Genomic DNA, 12,405 nt, shown 5'->3' with positions numbered 1-12,405 from the left:
CCAGTCCTCCGTGTGTCTGTAAGTAATCGCAAATCCTTATCCTCCCAAATGCTGGCAGCGTCCCCAGTGTGCAGCTATTATTATTATTATTATCCTTTATTTATATGGCGCCACAAGTGTTCCGCAGCGCCTTACATAGTACATAGAACTAATAGGTGTACAAGAAACAAGTAACTTACAGTACATTACAGTGCAGGACTAGGACACAACTTATATACATTGCTGAAAGAGTGATTAAAGCACTCACAATAAGCTGCCGGGAGTTGGCAGTCACGTGTTAGGTGCCCTATGGGGAGTAGAGAGTAGAAGAAAATGTAAAGAGAAGCACATGAGGGAAGAGGTCCCTGCTCATGAGAGCTTACATTCTAAGGGGAGGGGCAGACAGACAGGCGTGACACAGAAGGGGAAGATAGGAAGGAAAGAGCATGAGGTGGGTTAGGATGAGTGCTGGAAGGCCTTGATGAAGTAGTGGGTCTTGAGAGCCCGTTTGAAGAGAGGTGGAGAGTCTGATGGGGAGAGGGAGAGCATTCCAAAGGTAGGGAGCAGCACGGGCAAAATCTCGGATGCGGGAGTGGGAGGAAGTAATCAGTTGGCAAGAGAGTCGGCATGCATTAGTTGAGCGAAGTGGGCGGGCGGGAGTGTGAAGGGAGAGAAGGTCAGAAATGTATGCGGGAGAGAATTTGGTGAGGGCTTTGTAGGTGAATGTAAGAACCTTGAATTGGCATCTGAAGGGGAAGGGGAGCCAGTGTAGGGCTTGAAGGAGAGGGGAAGCAGATGTAGAACGTCTGGAGAGGAAGATGAGCCGAGCAGCAGCATTAAGAACAGATTGTAGTGGAGAGAGGTGAGAGACTGGGAGGCCAGCTAGGAGAAGGTTACAGTAGTCCAATCTGGATATGACCAGTGAGTGGATGAGGGTTTTAGTGGCATCCTGGATGAGGAAGGGTCTAATCCTGGAGATATTTTTTAGTTGAAAACGGCAGGACTGCGAGAGGTGCTGAATGTGCGGTTTAAAGGAGAGGGAGGAGTCTAAGATAGCTCCAAGACAGCGCACTTTGGGGCTAGAGGAAATAGTTGTGCCATCAATAGATAATGAAATTGTGGAAAGTGATGTAGTGGAAGAGGGTGGGAAGATGATCAGCTCAGTCTTAGACATGTTAAGTTTAAGAAAGCGCTGGGACATCCACGAAGAGACAGCAGAGAGACAGTTGGAGATACGGGTAAGGAGCTCAGGGGTGAGCTCAGGGGTGGAAAGGTAAATTTGAGTATCATCTGCATAGAGATGATATTGGAGGTCAAAGGAGTTAATGAGTTTACCTAAAGAGGATGTATATAGGGAGAAAAGGAGAGGTCCAAGAACAGAACCTTGGGGAACTCCTACCTTTAGTGGAAGTGGAGGGGAAGAGGAGTCATGAGAGGACACAGCGAAGGAACGATCAGAGAGGTAGGAGGAAAGCCAGGAGAGGGCAGTGTCACGTAGACCGAGAGAGTAAAGGATTTGCAGGAGGAGAGGGTGGTCTACAGTGTCAAATGCAGCAGAGAGGTCAAGGAGAATGAGCAGAGAGTAGTAGCTATATCCAGAGGATCTCCTGACAGGTACAAACAGACTCCCACAATATAGGACGGGATACGTTTAAGAAGCCGGCGGCCACAATCCCGACCGCCATCTTCCCGAATCCTCTATCCCGCCTATGGTTAAATGACAGGCGTCTAAAATCTGGACGCCTGTCATTTTCCCGACGCCAGGAGACAGGCGCCTGGCATCCCAATCGAAGCCGCGGGGGGGGGAGGGTTAGGTTTAGGGCACCCGGGGGGGGAATCAGGGTTAGGCACCCCCCCGGGAGGGTTAGGGTTAGGCTAGTGGGAGGGAGGGTTAGGGTTAGGCACCCCCGGGGGTGAACTTAGGGTTAGGCACCCCCGGGGGTGAACTTAGGGTTAGGCACCCCCCCGAGGGACTTAGGCTTAGGCAGCGGGGAAGGGGGGGTTAGGGTTAGGCACTTACAGGGGGAAGGTTAGGGTTAGGCACTTGGGGGGAGGTTAGGGTTAGGCACCCCTAAGGAGGGTTAGGGGAGTTGGTTAGATTAGTTTATATTTACCTTAGGGATGATCGGGGTTTCCAGCGCTGTCAGGCTTCCGCTGCCGGGATCTGCTCTTTTGTCGGGCTGCCGCAGCCGGGAATCGAACTGCCGGTGATGCGGCAGCCGGGATCCCATACCGAATGCTATAGGACAGTGTCCCAGCTCACAGCACTTGTGGTTTGGAGCTGGTATCCTTTTACGCATTTCCCCGCCTACTATCACGTCAGCGGCTTCCTAATGAACAGAGATTAATTAACTTATATATTGAGGCTTAGTGTTATACTCAAAATATAAAATGTGTATTATCTATGTAACCGTATAAAGTTTGTAATTTTATGTGGATTATATGATCTGATTTGGGCTGGCCGGCAATGATATTTTAATAGCTGCAATCTAAAAATTGTGTTTTAAATAAATTTGTTTGGACAATCAGCGCCTCTATTTTCTATATTTATTTAATTATTCATCTAACATGACACATAACTAAGATGGGTACACATTTGTCCAATCCTCTGGGGATACAACTCCAGACCAGACTGTTGACACAATCCTCCTGGAGACTTAGACGCAGATTCTACACCCAATATATGTCTACACAGCTGCCCCAACAGTGCAGCAGATCCCAGATATGTGTTTGCTGAAACAGCCTGCTGAAGGATTGTGTTACCGTACACTGGGTCTGATTCGGAGCCGGACGTTATTTCGCTCGCTCGTTCAGAAAAAGGGGGTGGCTATTCAAATGAACCGTTCACTCTTTGCGGTCTGTTCACGCCTCTAGGTCTGAACGAGCGAACAAAACAAGCGGTCGTTATTTGGAAAAATACGCCCCCTGGCCGTTTGCATTATACGTCATGTCTGCTATTTAATAGATTAATCGAGTACATCGAACAGCGTATGAACTGCTCGCTATTCTTGTGGTTGGTTTTTCCTACCGCTATCTTGCGAGCAGTTCTGGCTATAAAATAACCAAGTGACGTGGACAATGACGCTGCTGTTTTAAATAAGCACACCCTTAAAACGCCCGTTTTGACCTTTTTGCACGCCTGCGTTCGGATCTCCACTCCCCGTTTTCAAGCACCTTCCCCTGTTACCACTCACATACGCCTCATCCTGTCACTCAAAATAGCAGGCATTCGCTATTTAACGAACAAACGATTTTCGTCCGCACTGACTGGTTCGCGCATGCGTATAACGATCCGTACGCATGCGCAGTTGTGCGAACATCGCTCGGAACGAACGAGCGGCCGCTTACGAGTGGCTCTGAATGAAGCCCACACTCTTCCAGTCTTCTGCAAATGTCGCAGATGATGGGCAATGTTTTGGGCCGCCCACCACCAGTTGCTCTGTAAAGACAAGCACCTTATGTAAAAAGACGCAGCGTTGGTCACAGATCGTTCAAATGTGGCTCTCCTGTGAGTCCACGGTCCCGCAGAATTGACGTAGATATTGAGATGCCAGAGTAATATACCTTGCGTATGTATTGCGTATTACATACATAAGATGTGACACGCCCTAGAAACCTTTGCAACATGTCTGCGATCTTTGCCGTTACTCCCCGTTATGCTCCATGACTGTCAATCACACTATGAATAAATAGTCGCGAGCGACTACTGTAGTAGTCCTTGTGACTTATATACATGTGCAGATGGCCAATAATTGCTCAACTGCGCCAACATCGACATAGCAATCAACTATGAATCGGACCCAATATGCACCTGGTTTGCGCTAGTACCTAAATGGTTAACCCTTTATATGTCCTTTGTCAAATCCTGGATCCGGTGAGATTTCTGTAATATGGTACACAATTTGTGTAGAATAAGGAACCTATATAATAATACTAATACGTATTGTGACAGACTTTTTAATTTTTTACACAAATATCCCTGTTATGGACCTGAGTTGTATGCTATTAACATCGCACAGGAGTGATGATAAAATATGCTAATGCTGCAGGAGGCATCTGAGAACCAAAGACGCCCCCTGATGGCAATAAAGATCTGAGTGCTGTGTCTGAAGATGCAGCATCGGATCACCATCGCGACCATCAGTCATGGCATTGGCCATCTGGGTGAGCCTAAGGCTACTCAGAATGGCCGTTGCAGCTCTGTACATGAGGCCTGTAGATATGCTTCAGAAGACGCAGACATTGGCCTTGCCACTCCTAGAAAAAGGACCCAACATGTCCTGGTTTTCATGAATGCTGGTCATTGACGCCCATTCCCCATCCCCAAATCACTGCAGCATGTCAATCATGCTGCAGCTTAGGGGCACTGTGACCGTAGTTGCAGAAAGAGACCTGCACATGCATAGTGCAGATCCTGCACATGGGCAGATCTCCAGCAATCGGAGTTGTACGCAAATCATCAGGTTTGTGTACAACTCTGAATCAGGCCCTATGTACTTAATCTTACACGCAGGGAGAGTGGTTGCGAGAACCTCTGTCCCTGCGAGTTACATCCCTGGGATATCACTTTTTAAAAAGACTCCTCCTCCTTTAAATCTGAAAATGCGCATGTGCACAGTAGGCCTGATTCAGATGTGGATGGTATTGCACAGACGCAAGGAAACAGGTCTGTAATATTGATGCGAAAAATAGGTGGGTAGTCCAACAAGCACACCCTATCCTACTAGCTGGGCTGACCACTCGGGGGTACCCTCACTCCAAAACGGAGAACTGAACAGATGAATGTGCTTGGTAAACCTGGGCGCTTAGGATGTACAACACATTTATTAACATATAAGGTGTATAAAAACTCCCTCTGGAGTAAAACAATATTTGCATGAACTAATGGTGGCACAATGGTAACAAGGAAATAACAAATTGTTGCATACACATGAAATGAACGTCACTCAGGGTAAAACAGTGAAGATTATCCGGACAAAATCCCACCGGACACTCAAAAGAATGGGTCTCAGTACTGGAAGTAGAAGTCCTGCACACAGGTGGTTCTAACACGTTTCAGACCTGCAACGGCTCTTCTTCAAGGCTGTATCTCGAACGCATTAGATCCACCTGGTACGAACTTCATCATTTCATGTGTATGCTCACTTTGAGCTAATTTCTTTGTGATCACCTAATTTGTTATTCTTTGTTGCCATTGTGCCACCATTAGTTTATGTTAATCCCACGATGGTGCAAATATTGCTTTACTCCAGAGGTAGTTTTTATACACCTTATATGTTAATAAATTTATTGTATTGAAGATCCGTGGAGTTATAACTTGTCACATCCTAAGCGCCCAGGTTCACCACGCACATTCGGCTATGTAATAATGTCCAGCTAAAATGCATTTGCAGCAGGAGGTGTCTCTAGGAGATGTAGACACCTCCTGCATGCATTTGCGATCTGAGTGCAACGTCCGTAGACGCTACTTCATTGTGATGGTCACTGCCATCAAAGCTTACTCGGTTTGGCCATCGGAACCCCTCTGCCAGGTCCAGGAAGCCTGCATACAATGATGCAGACCCTGGGCTTGGCATGCCTACAAAAGGGGGCAGCATGCCCCCATTTTGTAGAATGGTCGCTGACCCCCGAACTCCACAGCATGTCAGTCATGCTGTAACTAAGGGGGGACTACAAGTGATCATGCAGGACCTGTTTTGCACATGCGCAGACTCCCAAACATTGGATATGTAAGTAAACCATTGAGTTTACGTACATATCTGAATCAAGTCCCGTGTCATACAGGGATGGACATCGGAAGCCCAGCATTGAATGGTTGCCAGGCTTCCAACATCAAATCCACCAATGTGACAGCTACTAGCCATCGCATCGGAAACACTAGATGGTATGACCATCCATGGTTAAACTTTGTGCACAGTCATAGCTTTGCGCGTGTGCACTTTAGCTGACACCACTTCTGGGTGTCTGCAGCTAAAAATGAACAGCCAGCCATCAGATGGGCATTGGAAAGCTGCATCCAATGGCTGCCTACCATCAAATTGCTGCAATTCAATGGTACTTCCATCGAATCGGGAACATTGATGGTTGCTAACCGGCTTTCAATGTCCATCCATAGTGTCAGATTCCAGAGCTGGACTGAAGCTGCGAGAATGTCTTAATAGGCGTAAAGCAGTTTACGCCAGCCGAGGATGGCGTAAACCAGTAGTAACAAACTCCGAAAAGCTTCACTTTTCAGAGTTTGGTACATAGGCATCAGACTGTAGTCACCATTGATAATAATGGGGACTGTTGTCTGCAGTGTTAATTAGCCTTCTGTAGGAGATTTCTCTTGTATTAGGCTTTTAGTACGTACTGGGAAAACATAAAATTAAGAAGATACTGCAGTTTCTACATAATGTTATGGGAAAAAAAACTAGATAAATAGAATGTAAATCAGAGCTCCATAGTCTGTTTTCAAGGAAATATACTTACAGTATATTTGACCTGGGGACATTCTTAAAATATGGACAATTATTCTATATACTGTATTGTGGTTTTAATATGATGTCATGGGTCAGTAAGTCAAAGGAAAACATGGTAACACTCACATTTTTTGGTTTGAATATAAGTCTTCAGAAAACTCATACAGCTGCTTCGCAAGCAATATCCTGTCACTCTCTATTTCACCATATTAAAATAAAATCCAAAATATTGAGATATTATACTTATGGGTTACTTTGAAAAATGGATAATTGCACACACATGCTCTCTAAGTGAAAAGGGTTTTTGACGTAATGTTTCAATGAGGTAGTTTTCAGCCCTCACAGAGATAGTCAGTACTCTCAATATTTCAGGCTACTGTGTAGTTTCATAAATAGATAAATGATAAAGATCCAAACAATGCATAGTGTGTTCTGGAAAATTTTGTGAAAATATTATTACTGTTATCATCTATATAATAATTCTACAAAGTCTGTCCCGAGTCAGACATGCGCAATGTGAGCATGTCTCACATGGGATAGACTCATGCCCTTATTGTACTATATTTTATTGTGTTTATACAGCCATGATCAAAAGTTTTGAGAATGAGACAAGCATTGGTTTTCACAAAGTTTGCTGTTTCAGTGTTTTTAGACCTTTTTCTCAGATATTACTATGGTATACTGAAGTAAAATGACAGGCACTTCATAAGTGTCAAAGGGCCTGATTCAGACCCACTCGCGAGCGGCTGTCCGCTCGCAAGTGGGTTGATGTTATGGACTGAGCATGCGCACGACGGAGGGAGCTCCGTCGTGCGCATGCGCCAGACGCGACGAGCGAAGGAAAGTCCTTTGCTCGTTGTGTCCGATCAAAGGGGGCGTGCTGTCAATGTTGGTTGACAGCACGCCCCCTTTGGTGGGCGTGCCTCCCTGACGGGGGCGTTCCCACGGGAACGCCTCCCGTCAGAAGCCGGCCCACTGACATCACTAGTGATGTCAGTGGGAGTGATTTTGGCTCTGATAGAGCCAAAATCACTCCGGAGCTTGCGGTTGAAAACCTCAACCGCAGGATCCGGCTCGCAATTTCGATGGTCGCGATGGTCTCGACCATCGCGGCCATCACAAAGCACGCTCGTATAGCCTGTGGGTGGTGACCCACAGCTATACGAGCGTCCAGGAGGACGCTCCATGAAAATGGAGCCCGGCCCTCATTCAGAGCGTGCGCTCTGCTCAGAGCGTACGGCTCTGAATGAGGGCCAAAGGCTTTTATTGACAATTACATTAAGTTTATGCAAAGAGTCAATATTTGCAGTGTTGACCCTTCTACTTCAAGACCTCTGCATTTCGCCCTGGCATGCTGTCAATCAACTTCTGGGCCACATACTGACTGATGGCCGCCAATTCTTGCCTAATCAATGCTTGGAGTTTGTCAGAATATGTGGGAGTATTAATAAAATTACAGCATTTTAACTCGCCCACTCTATCACAATGTGTTGCACTTCTGTACTTTCTATCATTGGGAAGGATTTTTATAACTTTTGTTAAATGAAAGTGTTATCCACAGTGGTCTTTATAGCCTACCTTGTGTGGACAGCGAGTGCTGTCTGAGCACCTGGGAACTGAAGGGATTCTACAGTACTTCATGAGTAGCGAGTATGGGTGTATCAATTATTTTGCTGTAGACATTTAGCCCCCCATAAATCCAAAGAGATGGCCTACTGCAGTGTTCTCTAACGTGTTTCTTATGGAACCCTTACAGTGCATGTTTTCAATGTATCCTGAGGAATAATTAGTACCACTTGTAGATCTATTGTGTTAGTTAATTAACACACCTGGGTTACTGGTAACTGGATAATATTCACTGTTAGGGTTCAATGAGGACTGGATTTGAGAAAAACTGCCCTACTTCTACTACAGGTTGGGCAACTCCACATTCTGTGTTTGATTAACATGGCAGCTGGGGCAGTTGCCCAGGGTGCCCACACATAGCTACATTACCAGCGTGGGGGCTTTGTGAACTGAGATTTCTGTGTGACATAATGTTAACTGGGAGCACTACAATGTGTTTAACACATTTGTGGTGCTTGGAGTATTTACACATTACACTTATTAATAACATCGCCAGCATATCATATTGATTATTTTATTGGTAGGGGCACCCACAAGTTAGTTGTCCTGAGCCCTCCACAAACCTTAATCTGGAACGGGTTATAGATGAGATTTGTGACTGTGTGATATTAATTAGTTGAACTTTATCTTTTAAACTTTTATATTATGTTTTGTTCATTTTCACTTTTTTTACTATAACGCCACAGTGGTGTCCGTGACTACGCCTTACAGTCAAACATATGTAAGTGTATACATATCCTTAATTGTTTGGTTGTTTATCCAGCAGATTAATAGGGGTATTCAATATGGAGCGAAAACGCAGTTTCTGCAAGGTTTTCGCTCGGATGACGTCATTTTCGCCGGTTTGACTTTTACACAGTATTCAATTTCAAAGACTTTTCGCAGGTTCGAAAAGTCTTTGAAAAAAAAAGGGGATAACTTTTCACCACTGAATAGGTGGCAAAACAAAGTGCAGAATTGGGGTTTAGGGGTGCAGGCTTTAAAAAAATAGCCTGCATCCCTGGGAATGTCATTTTAAAATAAACTGTGTCAAAAAAAGTTTTAAAAAAAAAATAGGGACACCCCAAAAAAATTATTTAAAATTTGGGGTGAAAAAAAAAAATGGGGGAAAAAAAATGTTTAAAAATAGGGAAATAGGTTCAGGGCTATTCTGCAAGTATGCGGCAGGTGTATTCTAGAATAGGTTATTAGCGGCAGGTGCATATTTGCAGAATTTTTAAATAAAGACTGTAGGGACTTAAAAATATGCTAGTACCCAGTTTCATGTACCTCAAATTTGATAGGACCACTTATAAAAAAAAAAAAAAAAAACCCTAAGTGCTCTTCTGCAACATTTCTTCAATGTCGGGAAAAAAACACCTGCCGCGGCTATTGAAGACCCCGACTTTCATTTGCAGGCTAAAACGGGGGTACCCATAGTGATCCCCCATGTTTTTACAGCTTTAGGGGGGTCCTACAATTTATTCCATGTAAATTTCGTTTTTTTTTTCACCGATCCTACTTTGGGGGATAAAGCGGGCGCGCGCCTGATACTTTATCCCAGGAAAATCTCCGATGGGATAAAGGAGCGGTGGGATAAAGGAGTCCAGCACGGACTTTCCGCTCCCATATTGAATACCCCTTTAAGTCATGTATCAAAGCAACAAAACAATGTAATATTACAATAGTAGAAGTTTCTGTCTGCTCATAGTTATTATTTAATGTTTCCACTGAATACAGGCGTTTTGACCATCGTCCTAAATCTGATCCATACTGCCAAGCCAAATACACATTTTGTCCTACTGGATATGCAGATGGATCTATTCCTCTAATGAAAAATGAAGACACCATAGAGGTTTTTCGACTGCAAGCACCTGTTTGGGAATTCAAATATGGAGATCTGCTAGGGCATTTTGTAAGTATACCTTTAGTTTGTTTACAAATGCAAAATGAAAACAGATTAACATTGTGGAGCTGATTTTGTCCATTTGTGTATGCGTAAATATGGTTCTGCACACTTACATTTCCTTACCTGTATTTAGACTACATTCATTTTAATATATAGCTAATCCTAAATCTAGGGTATAGTTATCCCCGGAATAAATTTGAATAGGTTTAAAAGTTGCAACAATCAGAATATAAAAAATAAATATATACAATTCTCCAAAATGTCTACCACAGGGGTATTCAATAGGCGGCACTCCAGCTGCTATAACACTACACATTCCAGCATTCCCTGCCACAGTTTTACTTAAATTGTAGCAGGATATGCTGGGAGGGCTGCATTTTGAATACCCTTGTCTACCAACTACCATTTGTTCACAACAAAAGCTACCATGATGACAAAGTTTATTTTGTTTTGGTACAGAAGATTATGCACGATGCCATTGGTTTCCAAAGTTCAATAACGGGCAGGAATTACACAGCAGAATGGTATGAACTCTTTCAACTGGGTAACTGCACATTCCCTCATCTCAGGCCTGACATAGAGGAACCTTTCTGGTGTAATCAAGGAGCAGCCTGTTTCTATGAAGGAATAGACGATCAGCACTGGACAAGCTATGGAACTTTAGTTCCAGTGGCAACAATCTCAGGTACAGTACATTTTAGTATCATAAATGTTCCTCTACCTCAGTCCTTGCAGGGGTCTTCTTTCGGAATCCTTTCCCATCTCTAATGGCACCAGGCAGGGGTGTCCTCTCTCCCACTGATCTTTGCTCTAATCATTGAACTCCTGGCCTGCAGGATTCGAGCGAGTCCAGACATCTCTGTGGATGACTCTTCTTATAAACTCTCTCTGCCGCCAATGTCCTTCTTACCCTTACCAACACACTGATTTCCATCCAAATCTATTTAAAAAACTTTCCCTCTATGGGCAATTATCTGGTTATACAGTTAACAACGACAAATCGGAAGCTTCTCCCCTTAATATCCTGAAGCCATCCCCAGATCTCCTCCGTCTTAACTTTTACTTTAACTTGGCGTATGGAATTCATTAAATATTTAGATATCCACCTTACAAAATCTTACCATAGTCTTTACAAAGCAAACTATCAACGCGATTAAAATGAATGTCCTTCCCAAACTTCTTTTACCTTTTCCACACTCTCCCTGTGGCAGTTCCCAACTGTGTCTTTTCTTCTTTACAGTCACTTTACGGTAAGTTTATTTGGAACCATAGAAGACCTCGCATACGTAGAGCACCACAGATGGAGGTCTCCCCTTGTTGTCTAAATATTACCAAGCCTCTAGCCTCAGTCAATTAGTTGCCTGGCATTCTCCCAAGGGTACCAAACGATGGGTTGATCTTGAATCTGCACTCAGTATAGTCTCCTCGACCTCTGACCCTCCGTGGCTCCCTCGGAAACGTAGGCCTTTCTCTATCTCGTCAGTCCCCTTAGTTACTCTTACTCTTTCTGTTTGGGACTCTCTCGTCACCAAGTTTGCCTTGTCTATTCACCCATTGCCTCAAACACCTCTATGGTTTCATCCCTCATTTCCCCCTTGTCACTCGCCCACCATTGCCTCTACATGGTCAGCGGCTGGCATCACCCGTTTTCATCACATCCTGGGTAGATTCGCCTCATACTTTTTCACGGACCTAAGGAGAAACACTCTACTACAGTCCTGTTTCTATCATTACCTCCAGATCGTCACTTTATTACTTCATCTCTTTCTTTTCCAGTTTCTTTATGAAACCCCATGGCTATGGAACACCTTTGTATCTATAGGTCCATGGACAAGGGTATCATATCTCGAATCTACCATTCATTCTTAGGGCCTGATTCACTACGGAACGCACCTGTGAATCCAATAGCGATTACGCATGCAGTTCAACTGCGGTAGTATGCTAATTCATTGCGATCACTACATAAGGACGCCCACCTTACCTTACACATCTGTAATGTTTAGCAATACTGCAAAACCATCGGAGCCTTGCGCACACCTGCACAAGCCCTGACCTTACTCAGGAATTGCTAACTTCCACGCACGCTATCAGGCCTCAGGCTGTGTAGGCCATCACTGAATAATTTATGCACAACCCTGCAACGACGTTGAAACGCACTGGCATGCCTACGCATGCGCACAATGCATACACACTGCATACCATCAGCAGCAGCGAGAGTTTGCATCTTAGCGAGCGGCTCTGAATGAGCTCCATATTGCCATAATCTATATGCTGTTATATATTACTCTCCTCTGGTCATTCCTCCCTAGTTTTCTCTTACTTCCTCCCCTATGAACCTTATTTTAACTCACTGTTCCCACCCCATTCCCCTTTTTGTTTCTTTGTATTTTGTTTTAATCTGGTAAAACTTATTTTTGTTAGTAAATCGCTTTCTGTCATGTTCGCTAGTTA

General features: G+C 44.3%; 1 protein-coding gene across 2 annotated transcripts in view; it reads left to right on the top strand.

The window, feature by feature from the left end:
• Nucleotides 1–12,405, top strand: part of CLN5 (CLN5 lysosomal BMP synthase) — a 28,102-nt gene that overhangs the window by 5,866 nt on the left and 9,831 nt on the right. For both annotated transcript variants that reach the window (XM_088459150.1, XM_088459142.1), the window contains exons 2-3: nucleotides 9,786–9,960; nucleotides 10,414–10,639. In XM_088459150.1, coding sequence (XP_088315276.1) covers nucleotides 9,786–9,960; nucleotides 10,414–10,639 — 401 coding nt within the window. The remainder of the gene's footprint in view (nucleotides 1–9,785; nucleotides 9,961–10,413; nucleotides 10,640–12,405) is intronic.

This window comes from Taudactylus pleione, unplaced genomic scaffold (genome assembly GCF_031769625.1).
Source record: "Taudactylus pleione unplaced genomic scaffold, aTauple2 ptg000041l, whole genome shotgun sequence".
Classification (NCBI taxonomy): domain Eukaryota; kingdom Metazoa; phylum Chordata; class Amphibia; order Anura; family Myobatrachidae; genus Taudactylus; species Taudactylus pleione.
Note: the sequence above shows the minus strand (reverse complement) of the source record. Positions and strands in the feature narration are given on the sequence as shown.